Here is a 15,152-nt window from a genome sequence, read left to right on the forward strand (position 1 = left end):
TTCAAAGAAGGGAGGAGAGTCTGCTAGCCATATGGCAGTAGATTGTTACATCCATTAAAGTAGTAAGAGGAGCTGTTTCCCAGGCCCAGGCTAGGATGGTGATTTGTTTTACTTTCCTTAGTAGAGGATAGGGGAGAGCAAGAACAAAAATTCTGGACCTGGGCCAGTCTGAGTTGACAAGAAGCCTAGTGTCTGGGTCCTTACTGGGGACTGTTTCTAATGTTTCACCATCTTCCTCTGGAGGATTTTATAAATGAGTTTAAAGTCTAGATTAGTACTACCCTTGCTTATCTTTCTGTTTTGCAAGGAGATCAAGTGTTTGTTGGCCTAGGTAATTTTTAGACTTTTTTGAACCCTTCACCGTGGCAAATAATTTATATTAAACTTCCACAGGAAATGGTGACAGGTCTATCTATGTATGTTCTTTTATCTGTTTCCTATTTTTTTCCACATTGTTTAAATAGGTCAGACCAGAGTTGTTTTAATCAAATTCCCTCTTTATTTTTTATTCTTTCTTTTACTTTGGAACTGATATTGGTATTTGCTCTAAGAAGTTCACTTGTTATACAAATATGAGACCAACTGTTAAGTTCTTACCAATTTGGGATTTTTTGGTAATGCTACTTGGTATCTGCCATGTCTACTACCTCCAGGTTCTCTTTTCATGAAAGAATTTATGATATGTGGGATTCTGTGTAATCTACAAACCTTTGGATTCTTTTACTTATTTTTCCTAAATCACATTTTCTGATTTTCTTTTGGCTACCCTTTCTTATATCCACCTTCACTGTCAAGTTACCAAGTATTAACGTATATGCTCACTTAACATGGAAGTTCTTATCAAGTTCTTCATACAATTTTTTTACCTCCTCGTCCTCTGCAGCAGATATTGGTAAGTAAGCTATAATTATCTTGATAGTGGTCTTTAAAAAAAATGATCATTATGAGAAATTCAATGCAAGACAAACATCTCAAGAAATGATACTTCTTGTTTTCTTTGGACAGTGAGTGCCTTCTGGTTTCATTTACAGCAATACTGTCAAAATTTCTGTGATTCAGTTCTTCCAGTAGCGTGTTAAATTAGGTATTTATAGTAGTCTAAAAACTATATGAATCTGGACTGGGAACCATTCTGAAATTTTATTTGTTCTTTGAGTTTCCTTGGCCAAAGAACTCATCACATAGTGGTCAGTCTCTAATTTGACAAGTATTTGACAAGGCTAGTCCTCATAAAATAGTCTGTCTCCAGGCCTGTAACTGCCTTTCATGGTATAAGCTTCCAGGCTGTGGGCTATAGTGGCACAGCCTTTAAAAATCATAGGTCATTTCCATGGCATGATTTTAAATTTAAGGTGTCCAGCCCTATAGGGATATAGGAGAGAGGCACTGCATGTTCCCTCTTGACATGAACACATGTATTTTAGAAACTGGTCTCTATTCCATTCCATTCCAAGCAAAAAAATCATGCACTATTCTTCGTCCTTGTTTTTTAAAACCCTTTCCATTCATGTCTTTGCTACTGGTGGAAAAAGCTGACAGACAGTATTTATAGGCTAGAGGATGATAAAGTTATGTATCAAAGCAGAAATGCAGACAAATCCCCTTATACGTCTATTGCAAATTGTCATGGTAAAAAAGCTTGTAAAGGGGAAGAGGACTGCTTTGTTAAATAAGTTTCCTCACAGCAATGTGTATTTTGTTTCTAAATAAAGCTTCTACTAGCTTGTTTTAAAGTGTGGGAGCTATGGTTTTTATTGTACTAGAGGGAAGTGGTATATAGTACTTCAACATCTGGGTCAAATGACCAGCAAGTTCTATATTCCTTGAGTATTAATAACTGATCTATGGTGTTGGTGTTTATCAATCACTAGATAAATTTCCAAGATATTGGTAAAGTATTAAAAAGGATAAAGGTATCACTGTCTATGTAATCAGGTGAGTATTAAAAACCGATACTTCAAAACACATACATTAAGATGTACAAATGTGATACAGGTCAAATCTGAATAAAGAAGATATTTGGCACTTGGCTATCCTGAAGATTGTGGCATTGATGAGCTTAAGAGATCAGTAAATGTGCATTAGTTAAAAACTGACCTGACTTAGCTAACTCAGACCTTGTTCACTCTTTACCCAGCTAACCTGTGACTATCAACCTTCTTTGCTCTTTTTTTAGACACTGATATTAATATTCACATAAAGAACATGCAATTCCATTTTAACTTCAAGTATTATCTAGCCCAGGGGTAGGGAACCTGTGGCCTTCTAGGTCCTTGGGTGTGGCCTGAGTCTAAGTTTTACAGAACAAATCCTTTTATTAAGGGGATCTGTTCTATGAAGTTTGAGTTCAGTCAAAGGCTACACTTGAGGACCTACAAGGCTACACGTGGCCTTGAGGCCACAGGTTCCCCACCCTTGGGCATTGGTTCTCAGCTAGGAAATATATATATTAGTAATAATATCTTCCAAAAACATGCAGAGCTCAAGGCAATAATCTAAGACATAAGAGATCTTGTTTTGGCCATTTTATCAGATGAATAAGGAGGGTGCCATGTTAAGTTACATGATAAATGCTGAATATATAGTCATACTGACTTTGCTAAAAATAAGTGAGAGGCTATTAATTTAGAGAACCACCTTAGGTCTTCCTTACCATTGCTTTGTGATATCGAACATCATGACTACCCCATTACAGTTCTTATATACATCCAGGAACTCAGCATCGAGAGCCATCTCTGATTCTGCCTAGGAAGAGAAAGGAACAGAGATCACAAACAATTCCATTTCCCCAAAGGCATTTGTAGATGTTTTTTGAAACTCAAAAAAACTTTTTAAAGGCTAAGTAGGCAGATGTCTTTGACTGACAGAATAAAAATATTCTGTCATTTACACTAAATTTTCAACAATATTTGGATTGTAGGGTTCAGAAGGTTAGATGCTGTCATTATATCAACAAATTATTATACAGAAGCAAGGAAAAAAATGCTTGAGCAGGTGGCCATTCTGGAGCAAAATATTTCTTCTGGTTTAGCTCATAACGTGTTTCCAGAGAACTTTTATAGGGCACAATTAGCAAAATGTTGTAACCCTTCCTAGCTCCTCTTCTACTTTGTGCCATATCTATTGTTTCTGTGAAACTCTAAGGTTAACTGGCCATGGTGCTCCTAGGAAAGAATAAATTATTCACGTCAGCCCTCTGACAAAAGTCTCACATATTCCTACAGAGGTTCTCCTCCTCTTCGATCAGGACAGAATTTCACTCTAAAGTTATCTCCAGACATGGCAGCTGGACTGGTCAAGTCCAATAACACTGCATGTCATATCTAGGGTGCAGAACTCTGTATTAAATACTAGCCATTTGCAAAGTGCCTGAAACTTCCTTGATAGTGTGGCGTAGCACTGGACTGGGCTTCAGAACATATATGTGTTCTCTAACACTGGCTTTGTCATCTCAACCTGTGCTGTGGACAAGCCCCTTAACTCCTCTGTTAAGAGTCTCTGTTCTTTGCCTATATGGTATTACAATTTCCAAGGATATTATAAGAAAAGAATGACAAAAATGGAAGTGAAGGCACAATGAAACACTTAAAAAGTTAAAAGCACCATTATTATATTTAATACTTCAAAAGGTTTATCATTTATTACTTTACTTTTATTACTTATTACTTTCAAATAGTTATTAGTTCAAATGGTTATTAATCTATTAATGAAGGTTGTAGTCCCATTCCCTCCAAACAACCGTAGAAACCTGGCTAGACTGATCCTCAAATGAAAGATATGCAGTTCATCTCAAGGCTTATTATTCAAAGTTTTGTAGCCTGGTAGGACCTGCTAGAACTTACAGTCCCATTGGTATGGCCCTCAAGAACTTAAATTCATCTCTATTACACGATGAGGCATTATTAGTGGAGGAATATTGTCTTAGTTATAGGAAATTGGGGCTTATATAAGATTTTACATCTGCTTTTAGGTGACAACAGAGAAAAAATATTGCAGGTATCTTACTAGTAAGCATCTGAAACAAAGTTCACATTTTCTAAAATCAGATCCGGGGCAGCTAGGTGGTGCAGTGGATAAAGCACCAGACCTGGAGTCAGGAGGACTTGAGTTTGAGTCTGGCCTCAGACATTTGATATTTACTAGCTGTGTGACCTTGGACAAGTCACTTAACCCCACTGCTTAGCAAAACCAAACCAAAACAAAAAAACAAACAATAAAGTCAGATCCTGAATTCCAGCATCTCATAGGCAATAGGTAGCCAGCAGGTGTAAGGCACTAGTACATCTCTGAAATAAAGAAGGGTTCACGTTCACTGTGAACGCAGTACATCTTCTGACTACTTCAATTTATCTTCAGAGAGCTTGTGCTCTAGCACTTTGATGCTTAAAGTGTCTCACAGTCTGAAGAATGAATTTTTCTTCAAATCAACTTCTTCACTCTGAAATTTACTTAAGAGCTAAGATTTTTGTGAAGGGCAATTCAAGAGAGATCAACTAACTTAAAACACTACTCAGGAAGTTGCAATATTGGTGGGCACTCCTGGAGACAAAGAAAAGGTAATATATACTTCACAAATGTGTTAGATTGTTCAGATGATGTTTGGCACAACCAGGTAATAGATACAAGTAGCTTCTAACAAAACGGACGGGCACATGAATGGGCAACTAGTACCATTTGCATCTGTTGTTACTATATATATGTGTATATATATATATATATATATATATATATATATATATATATACACACATATATATGTATATATATATATGTGTATATATACATATATATGTACATACATATATATACACATATATATACACATATATATACATATATATACACATATATATACATATATATACATATGTATATATATGTATATGTATATGTGTGTATACATATATATATATATATAGGCTCTGAGGAGATGCAACAAGTGTTAGTACCTGAAGTAGGTGGATCTGATCTGGGCACTCAATTTAAGAGATGAGAGTAAAGATGAGGGACAGGTGGGGGTCCAGAATAATAAAGGGCCATCATTAATTACAAAGCTGAAAATACAGAAGTTTTTATAGGATTATCAAATAAACTAACCTGGAAATACATTATGTGCATAAAACAACAGACCTGTAACATTAAAAAAATATATATCTGAAGATGAAGAACTGAGTATCTCAAAATGGCTTACCTCCTGAGGATCATTTTCCAGTTTCAAACCATCTCCTCGTTTTTTGCACTTTCCTTATTAAAAGACAGAAATAAATTATGGGCTAGAACTGCCAAATACATAAAAATGCAACACTGTCTAGTGGGATGGAGTGTCCTTCCCCACCTCCTTTTTTCCCTCACACCCATATGAAAGCAAGCATAACTGTTGTAAAATTATAGAATCCAAAGAGCTGGAAGGGCCTTCACAGTTTAGCTACTGAACATTGCTTGGATACATGATTCCACCTTTCCCCCTCTAAAACATCTTTAATAAACAGTCATCCAGTTTCTGCCTGGTTACTTCCAATGGTAGAGAACCCACTAGCTAATGAGGCAACCCATCCCACTATACTTCCTGTCTTATGAACCTGAACCATTTTACTGGATCAATTCCATCTAACTGGTTTCATATGAATGTCAATGAAATGAAAGCTAGGGTGAAATTGAAACCCTGCCCTAAGCAAGAAACAGTAATGCTACACTGATTCTGGACTAGCATGAGGCAGTTGCCTGAAAAGAAATTAGAGCTATTCTAATTGTTCCCTACTCTGTTTGAGCTGAAAGTAAAATGCAACATTTTTTCAAAATTATGTAGCATAAATTAAGATGCATACAGGTCAATGTAAATGTGCAGACTATTTTAAACAAAAGACAGAAAAACCAGGTTGCACTAACCTGAAGCCCTAGTGCATGACAAAGCAGAGTTTCAATAGGGTGTTGGAAAAACTGTGTTAGACACCTTCATGTGAATTGCTTCTAATGAATTCAGCAGCAAAAATGATCATAAGACTGCAAGGACTGGCCTAGGAGGAAAGGTAAGGTCTCAATAATCTCAAACTAGTTCCTAGACCAGTTTTAAGAAAAGTTTTAGAAAAAAGGTGAGGAACCTTCTTCTGACAGGCATCATGAAAATCGTAACTCTAAGAGTTTGACTTCTTTCTCCTTCCTGTCACTGTCACTTAATGGCTTTGATATCTGTGCATTGTATTATTTCCAGTGATGGCACAGAGATAAGAGTTATCATTATAACTGTTAAACTAGCAGTGCTTCTTAAAACTTTTTCCACTTGAGACCCCTTCAGCACTTCTTAAAATGTGGGTTACAACCCCAACTGGGTTTAAGTTTGAGAAGTACAGATAGTGGAAGAGGTCAGAAAGAATTTCTGAAACATTTCTAACCTTGCGAATCTTCATCTCTATATCCCCCTCCTCTCCGAAAATGACAAAGGGGGAAAATATTTCACCAGATAAAAAATACAAGTTACCCAATACTCCTTTAAAAGTCAATGGCTGGTTTTTAAATAGTTAGCTATATATGCTCTTTTGGGCAAAGATGAGAGAATGATCAGTGTTTGTGAAAACAGGGAAAACAGCTCAAAGGCTTTTATTCATTAGAACCAAGGAAGTAGTGTTCCACTACCAAAGAAGAAAATGTTTCAGTGATAATAAAACTGCTTACCTTTAAATCTGAAAGGATCATATATTGCTATCAGAATGTCAATACTTTTTGAGTCACAGAACACAGGGATAGAAAGGACACTGAGTGATAAAATATCTGCAAGCAGGACTTCAATCCATCCAAAACAGGTGGCTATGCATCTTAATTCTTATAGGTCCATAGGAAAGGAAATTTTTATAGCCTCTCAATTACCCTTGTATTAGTCATCTTCTCGAGAACTTTTCCTATATAGAAAAATGGTCGGGGTCTGTCCTGGGCTTTTTCTCAATATACTCTCTCAATGATCTCTTCAACTCTCAAGGGTTTAATTATCATTTCTAAGCAGATGACGCCTAGATATATCCTGGTCTGTTTCTGGCAATTGGGATTAAGTAACTTGCCCATGGTCACACAACTAGTAAGCATCTAAGGCCAGATTTGAACTCAGGTCTTCCTGATTTCGGGGCCGGTGCTTTGTTTACTGTGCCACGTAGCTGCCCTGGTCTGTCTCTTGAACTCCAGTTGCTTTGGGTCATTTTTGACTGGATGTTCCATAGGCATCTCAAACGCATTACTTCTAAAATAATTATCTTTTCCCCTACTCTGAACTTCCCTATTTCAGAGAAGGGCAAAATAATTCTTTGAGTTACTCAGGTTTGTAATCTTGTAGTCTTCCTCAACTCTTCACACTTCCTCACCTCACATAGCCAATCAATTTTTAAGTCTTGTTGATTACTCCTTGTTAACTTTAGAATCAAATACAAACTCTGGTCTTCACAATCTGGCTTCAGCCTACCTTTCTAGCTTTATACTATATCATAAAGAATTCCCTTTCATGCACTCTTTTGGTTCTGTCACAATGACCTTCTTGCTGTTTGTCACATGACACTCCATCTTCTATATCTGTGCCTCCGAACAGGCTCTCTGTTGTTCTTGAAACAGACTCCTCCACACCTCCACTTCTTAGAATCCTTAAGTTTCCTTCAAAGCTCAGTTTTGAGTTTCATCACTTAACACATGAAGTTTCCCTGACAGAACTACTGTGTATTTATTTTGTATACATTGTTTTATATATGATTAACATGTATACATGTTGTCACTCCCAATAGTATCCAAGTTCCTTGAGTGGGGAAACCTTTTCATTTTTATCTTTGTATCCCCAGTACCTGGTATAATGTCTACTACATAGTAGGCACTTAATTGCTTGCTGATTGATCGTTTCCTCTTTTATAGGCAAAACAATTCCAATTCCTTTAATTCTACTTCAAAGATAACTTTCCAAATCCCTGCCTATTTTCACATCCATTTTTGGACCCCTCTAATCATCTCTCTTCATGAACAAGAGCAAAAAAAAAATCACCTGGAAAGTGCTTTTTAAAATCCTAACAAATACTTTATTTTTATAATTTCTGGTGACTTTATAAATCCCAAGTTCAAAAGACAAGATTAAGATCTTCTTTTCTATTAATCCTGTTCCATAGGATCATACCATTTAGAGGCAGAAAGGATCTAGTCTACTCTTTTCTTTTTTTCATAGGTGGGGAAGTGAAAGCCCAGTGAAATGAATTCTCTGAGACCCATACAACTATTAAGAGCAGGTACTTCAGACTCTCAAACCTACATTTTCCCAGTATACCATGATATTAATTTATTAGTGCTTAAGAGGACTTGTGGGAAGCTGTACTATATAGAAAACTGAGGACTGACCTTGGAGGCAGTATGTCCCACCTCCCACATATACAGCCTAAGTAAGTCACTACTTCTCTGTGCCACAGGTAGTCTTAGACAGCTGTCTAAGACTATAAGCTGGAGAAAAGTTGCTCATTAGCTCTGGTGGAGGGAGCTTCCTCACTGGCAGTTATCTACACCAGTGTTTCTTTTCTCCTTTTCTTTTTGGTGAGGTGATCGGGGTTAAGTGACTTGGCCAGGGTCACACAGCTAGTAAGTGTTAAGTGTCTGAGGCTGGATTTGAACTCAGGTCTTCCTGACTCCAAGGCTGGAGGTCTATTCACTGTGCCACCTACCTACCCCTACACCACTGTTTCTTAAACTGTGGGCTGTGACCCACGGCAGAGGGAGAAGGAGGGAGGGAGGGAAGGAGGGAGAAAGAAGGGAGAGAGAGACAGAGATAGAAGGAAGGAAATGATATCTTGGGGCAATAGGTGGCCCAGTGGATAAAGCACCAGCTCTGGAATCAGGAGGACCTGAGTTCAAATCCAGCCTCAGACACATAACACTCACCAGCTATGTGACTCTGGGCAAGTCACTTAACCCCAATTGCCTCACAAAACCAAAAACAAACCCCAGTTCCTACCCTCTAGTACTTCACATTCTAATGGAAGAAATAATACTCCACTTTTTTAAAAGCAGTTTAAGGAGAGACAAAGTATAGGCATGGAATAAGCTGCCTTGGCATCTTGGTTAACCATACAAATAAACCAAAGAGTTACTTTTACTAGAATCAAAATTATAACAAAGGAATATTGCAAGGTTATGGATTATTTTCTGAGAAAGCTTGGCAGTTCAACTGAATAACCCATCCTTCATAATATGTTCAAATGATTGTTAGAAACTCAATGCTCCAAACTGGACTGCCTGATGGCTCACTCAATACCACAAAACAATAATAAAAAATCACCTTCAGCTCTAATCACTAAGGGATTATAAAATGGTTAAACAAGTGAATCCACAAGAGGTTAGAATCAATGTGATCCAAACTGCCCTAATTACATTCCAGCAGCTCCAACCTTCACCACACTGGTGAACTAAAAACAGTAGACTGGATGACAGGTTCTGAGAGGTATAGAAGGCTGTCCTTCCACATCAAAAAAAATTAAACTCAACATTAATAGGGTGTTATTTTTTAAAATAACATTAAAAGGACTGCCAGTAAGCATATCTGAAACTTGGGGCTGTTTGTTTCCACATTACTAGTAAAAACCAAGAACAAAAAACCAAAAACCAGGCAATAGTACTGCTGCCCTATATACAGGATTAAGTGAATGGACCTAAATGATACCAAAGGCACCAGGTAAGAAGTTAACGCTTTCTCCATACACATTCACACATAGCTATTATTAAATATTAGCCTATTTTTCCATTTCCTCTCTGTCCTGCTTGCCTTAAATCCATTCTAGCCACATTCCCCTTTTTCCAAAGAAGGATAAATTAGTTTCTATGAGAAACTAACATGAAAATGGCTTGTTTTAACCCTGAATGTAAAAATTTATAAAGATTTGATATGACTGCTTATTCATAGGTATGTGGTTACAAGCTAGTCCTCTGAGATGTTTTCCCCCATTAAAAAAAAATGCCACCTTTTGCTTTAATAGAGCATACTTCCAAACAAAACCCTTTATAAACTATATTCCCATCTCTAAGTCTCCTTCCTCTCCCTCCCTTCCCCCCGACTCCCCAGATCAGATTACTGATTTTGATAGAATAGAGATGTCAGTCAGTTTTCATGACACTGTTCTCTCCTGGCTTTCCTCCTATCTGTAACCACACCTTCTGTCTCCTTTGCTGGATCTTCATCTATGTCACACTCGCTAACCATGGCAATTCCATAAGGGTCTATGAGGGGTCCTATGATTTCAATTATTATCTCCATGCAGATGACTCTCAGATCTAGTGTTTACCTCTTCTCCTGTCCTCCAGTCTCTCAAATCCAAACGTCTACATCATAGACTAGATGTCCTATAGATATCTTAAACTCAACATGCCTAAAAATTAATTCATAATTTTCCTTCAAAAACTCTCCCCTATTCTTAACTTACCTTTTACTGTCAATTATCCTCCCAGTCACAAAGACTCCCAACTTAGGTATCATCCTTGATTCCTCACTCTCTTACCCCATCCCATATCCATATCACTTGTCAAATGCTGTTGATTCTGCCTTAGTAACATCTCTCACATACCCCCAATTTTCTCTTCTGACACTGCCACTACCCTGGTGTTCACTCTCATCACTTCAGCCCTAAACTATTCTGAAAGTTTGCTGGTTGGGATTCCTGCCTCAAATCTCCCCTCACTCTAATCTATTCTCCATTGAGCTGTCAAAAAGATCTTCCTAAAATGTGGTTCTGACCATGTCACCCATCCCTCCCATTCAATAAACTCTAGTGGTTCCCTATTACTTGCAGGATCAAGTATAAAATGTTGTCTTTTTAGAACCTTTATTACTTGGCCCCTTTTCTACCTTTCCAGTCTTCTTATACCTTATTCTCCATATATCTGGAGGTCAAGTGATACTGGCTTCTTTGCTGTTCTCACACAATACTCCTAACTCTGGGCATTTCCATTGGCTAGCCTCATGCATATAAAGCTCTCAATTCTCACTCTCTGTCTTCTGGCTTCAAGTTTCAGCTAAAGTCCCATCTTCAACAAGAAGCCTTTACTAGTCCTTAATCTTAATACCTTCCCTCTGAAGTTACTCTCAATTTATCCTGTATATATCTTGTATATATTTATATAGTACCTATTATCTACCAGGCACTGTGCTAAGTGCTTTACAATTATTAACTTATTTAATCTTCACAACAACCTTAGGAGGTAGGTGCTACTTTAGAGTTGAGGAAACTGAGGCAAACAGAGGTTAAGTGATTTGCTCAAGGTCACACAGCCAATAAGTGCCTGAGGCCAGATTTAAACTCAGGTCTTCCTGATTCACTCTGTTCTATCCATGTGCCACTGAGCTGCCAATTCCTTTTATGTTTAGACTTCAAGTGCCAGATTAAATTTCTAATAGTCAAATTGCTATGCATCTCATCTCCAAGTTAACAGATGGTACTAACTGATGCTTAGCTAATAATGACTTATGAAAGAGAACCAAGTATGTCAGGAACTGCTTAAAGGTACTGTCTGGTAGTATAAATGCATTATGATATATCTTAAAATACAGTGAAAATACAGGTATAGGCTTGAAAGGGTTTTCACACTGTTCTATGAACTATCTCTAGGAGTTCCTCAAAACAAAGGTGGTGATAATGGATATATTACAATTTCCAGCTTCTCTGATACTCACAAGAGCCTCCAACATCACAACAGGGGCATCAAGCAAACTTCAGACCAGGTGCACTTAAACCTTTTTTATGTCAGGGATAATGTTTTTTAAATGCATAAAACATACAGGACAGTGAAAATAAAGACAATTTTTTCCCATCCAAGTTCAGAGAATCTTTGAAATTTATCTGTGGACCCCAGGTTAAGCCTCTGCTTTAGATGGATTCCCCAGCGTAAGACAAAAAAAAAAATTAAAAACCACCAGCTAAAAACAATTTAGAAATTTAAATTATAAAGTCTAATCAACACCCCTAGCCTCACAGATATCCAATAAATAAATACACACAACAAACAATTTCCAAGGAGCCTTAGAATTAGGAAGCAAAACCAAACCAAAACAAAAAGGCAATTCATCTTTGACTCAGGAAATTACTGACCTTCAAGACAATAATTCCACTTCAAGACAAGAAGAAAGGCTTTTAGTTTAGGTATAATTAAAAATCTTCACTACAAAAAAAATCCAGTGCTGAGTCACTGTTCACTAGGTATGTAAAAAAAAACAAACCTGCTTCTTGAATTCTTATAGCAGCCAGGAGGGGGAAATTAAGCCAATAGCAAGGCAAACTGTTAGGTTAAATAGAAACAGCAGATTCTAAAAACCACCAAATGGCTGCAAGAGAATATTGCCTTTTTCATAATGTGGAATAATAATTGGAACTTTGAATAATAATGCATTTTGTAATTCTCTGGAAGCAACTTCTAAAATACACTAAAAGCACTGCAGAAAAGAGGTTTTTAAAGTGTAAGTCAATACAAGGCTAAATTGGAATGGCTTAATGTACCTCTGGCTATATGAACTTCATTACCATAAACTTAGTATTGAAATCAAGGTGATCAAAAAAAATAATTTTGTACTATAAATCAGTTCCAAATTGTCCTTTATCTGTTAAATCCTTAATAATATTGTATCCTAGGAAAAATATGAAGGAGATAAGAAAAATATGAATTTTAAGTTAGAAACTACTAACATGGAAATTACATGTTTACACATATTTCTAGTGTTTGCCATTTCAAATAAAGCCTTGTAATTGGAGGATACCATGCAACTATCAAAATGTGTTAAGATAAGATCTTGGAAAATTAAGAAAAAGACCAGATCTTACCCAGCACTACACTGCAAAAATGCTTACTACTGCAAGGTTAACACAACTAGTATAAACTCTCACCTAAAGAATCACAGAGGAGAAATTTTTGCCCTGAGCATGAGAAGAAATAAAAACGAGAGGCTGTTAATGAATGAAACTTCAGACATTTTATTAAATAGCATTTCATTAAATAGCTAGAACAGATGTTTCTACCCACTCCCTCACTCCTTGTTATGGACTAAAACCCACTCTCTGTCAGTTTTCTCAATTCCCCTTAAAAACCAACAAAAACTACTTGACTGAGTTTCAGCCAGCATCTGATGGAGTCTGGTACTAGTTTGCTTATGTATGTATTCCACAGCTGAAAAAGCATCGCAGGAATAATGTTGATACTCCTTTATCTTTTAGGAGTCAAAAAGAGTACTTTTTTCTATGATGGAGAAAACATTCTGAGCAGTTTTTTAAATATCTTTTGAGGTTTAAAGGAGCTGGGCACCTAAGCACCCATGAGTAAAGGACAGTAGAATAACCCAATTCTCGGCATTTCATAAAGCTGATGTTCTAGTAAATATATTCCATCTGAATCTCTCCACTTTTATATGACAACTTCAGAACTTAGGGTTTGACATGTTTCCTTATGTGTAAGAATTCAGGACAGTGTTTAAACTCATTTTTCTAAGATACTACTATTGTGAATAAATCCACTCTTTTGCCAGATTTTGAGGATTCATCAAGATTCACCACAGATTTAAGAAGTAAACTTTGGCAAAGTAACCAGGAATGTTATTTTGAAAAAGAATTACTAAATAAAATTGAAGAAAAGATATGCTTTTGACTCTTATCTTACACTGTGGCATTAGGGGAGCTTATTTTTGTTTTGTTCTATCTTAAAAGCTAATACAGTATACTAAAACCATAAATAGAATAAAAAATAATTTATGTAAATGTTAAAAAACCCCCCACCAAAAACCCATGCATAAATAGGATTAGTGGCTCCCAACAAACAAACAGAAAATTAATTTCCTAGGACAGGCTGCAGTATGCAGTAAATAACTTTTTGTACCAGCAGAATCAGAAGTTAAGTTTGATAATGAATGCACAACATTCATATCATAAAACTGTTCACAACCAAGGCTGTTTGAAACAGAGGAAAAAAATTATCCAACATTTTAAGAAGGATAAGAGCAAGAAAAGAAATTATGCTGATTTTCATGCAAAAGATATATTTAACCGAAGACATCAGGTTAAAAAAGGAGGGGATGACTTACCCTTGTCAACTACATCCCAGACTTCAACCTTTACAATGTCATCAGTGGCTAAAAAGAGAGACAAAACAGTATTAGAAGCATATACTATAGTCATTTGGCTTTATAAAGATATAGTTTTTGTGGAAATTAAGTGTAACCTGAGAAGGCTCAAAGTTCAAACCACTATTTCCTCTCTTCACTTGAACTTTCATGTCAATATGGATTTCATGACCTTTCCATAAAGAAGGCTGTAAATTTAATAAATAAATTTAAGACTATTAAACAATTTAAGTAAGTTTCAAGCGTCCCAGTTTTGTTACACTGACACAGACACGTATGTAAATCTAGTTATAGTAATGATAGCACGGACTATATACTATTTTTGCCAGAGTAAGAAGTGGAAAGGGAGAATTATGCAGACGAGACAGTGGGAGAGATGGCACAGGTTTCCTGGGAGACGGCAGGACAGGATGTGAAGCAGGGTCGGGGGCTTATTTTTCCCAAGATAAGAATCTCTGTCATAAAGTGAAACACTAATACAGATATCAGTGCAATTGGGAAGCTCAGTGGATAGAGTGCCTTGAATGCAGAGATTAAGGAACCTGCCTAAAGTCACAAAGTCCAGGATGAAGTTAGGGGTTAGAAGACCTAAATACAATGCGTCAAAGCCATTAGGCTCCACTGCTTCCTTGAGAATATCAGTTTGGCTCTGTCACCTGGCTCTGTAATTTCCAATGTACTCCTGTGAACAGCTAGAAGCTGAGAAAAAAAATCTTCTTAAAAAGAAAATCTCTATTTCAGTGGATTAGAAAGCCTACAAATCAGAACCTATAATTCTTAACATTCTTTTCCTTAGGTATCCACTCCCCAATAAAGGACTGAGTCAGTAATCTGGCTCAAGCCACTAAATTTATATGGAAAACTACCTCAAAGGCCCAAATCTATGTCCAAAGCGTCGTTTGTTTATGAAAGCCTCAATTCTTCCCTGGGTGAAGCAGTGTGCTATATAGAGTGCTGCCCTAGGAACCACAAATCCTGCCCGACACTTACTACTTGTGAGACATTAAGCAAGTCACTTAAATGCCTCTGAGTTTATTTTCCTCCTCTGTAA

At 36.8% G+C, this 15,152-nt stretch overlaps 1 protein-coding gene across 1 annotated transcript in view; it reads right to left on the reverse strand.

The window, feature by feature from the left end:
* Positions 1-15,152, reverse strand: part of RABL6 (RAB, member RAS oncogene family like 6) — an 81,533-nt gene that overhangs the window by 49,744 nt on the left and 16,637 nt on the right. The window contains exons 3-5 of the mRNA XM_020981840.2: positions 14,063-14,110; positions 5,192-5,244; positions 2,654-2,745 (exon numbers count right to left, since the gene is read on the reverse strand). Coding sequence (XP_020837499.1) covers positions 2,654-2,745; positions 5,192-5,244; positions 14,063-14,110 — 193 coding nt within the window. The remainder of the gene's footprint in view (positions 1-2,653; positions 2,746-5,191; positions 5,245-14,062; positions 14,111-15,152) is intronic.

Source organism: Phascolarctos cinereus, unplaced genomic scaffold (genome assembly GCF_003287225.1).
Source record: "Phascolarctos cinereus isolate Bilbo 61053 unplaced genomic scaffold, phaCin_HiC Scaffold_2;HRSCAF=192, whole genome shotgun sequence".
NCBI classification, from domain to species: domain Eukaryota; kingdom Metazoa; phylum Chordata; class Mammalia; order Diprotodontia; family Phascolarctidae; genus Phascolarctos; species Phascolarctos cinereus.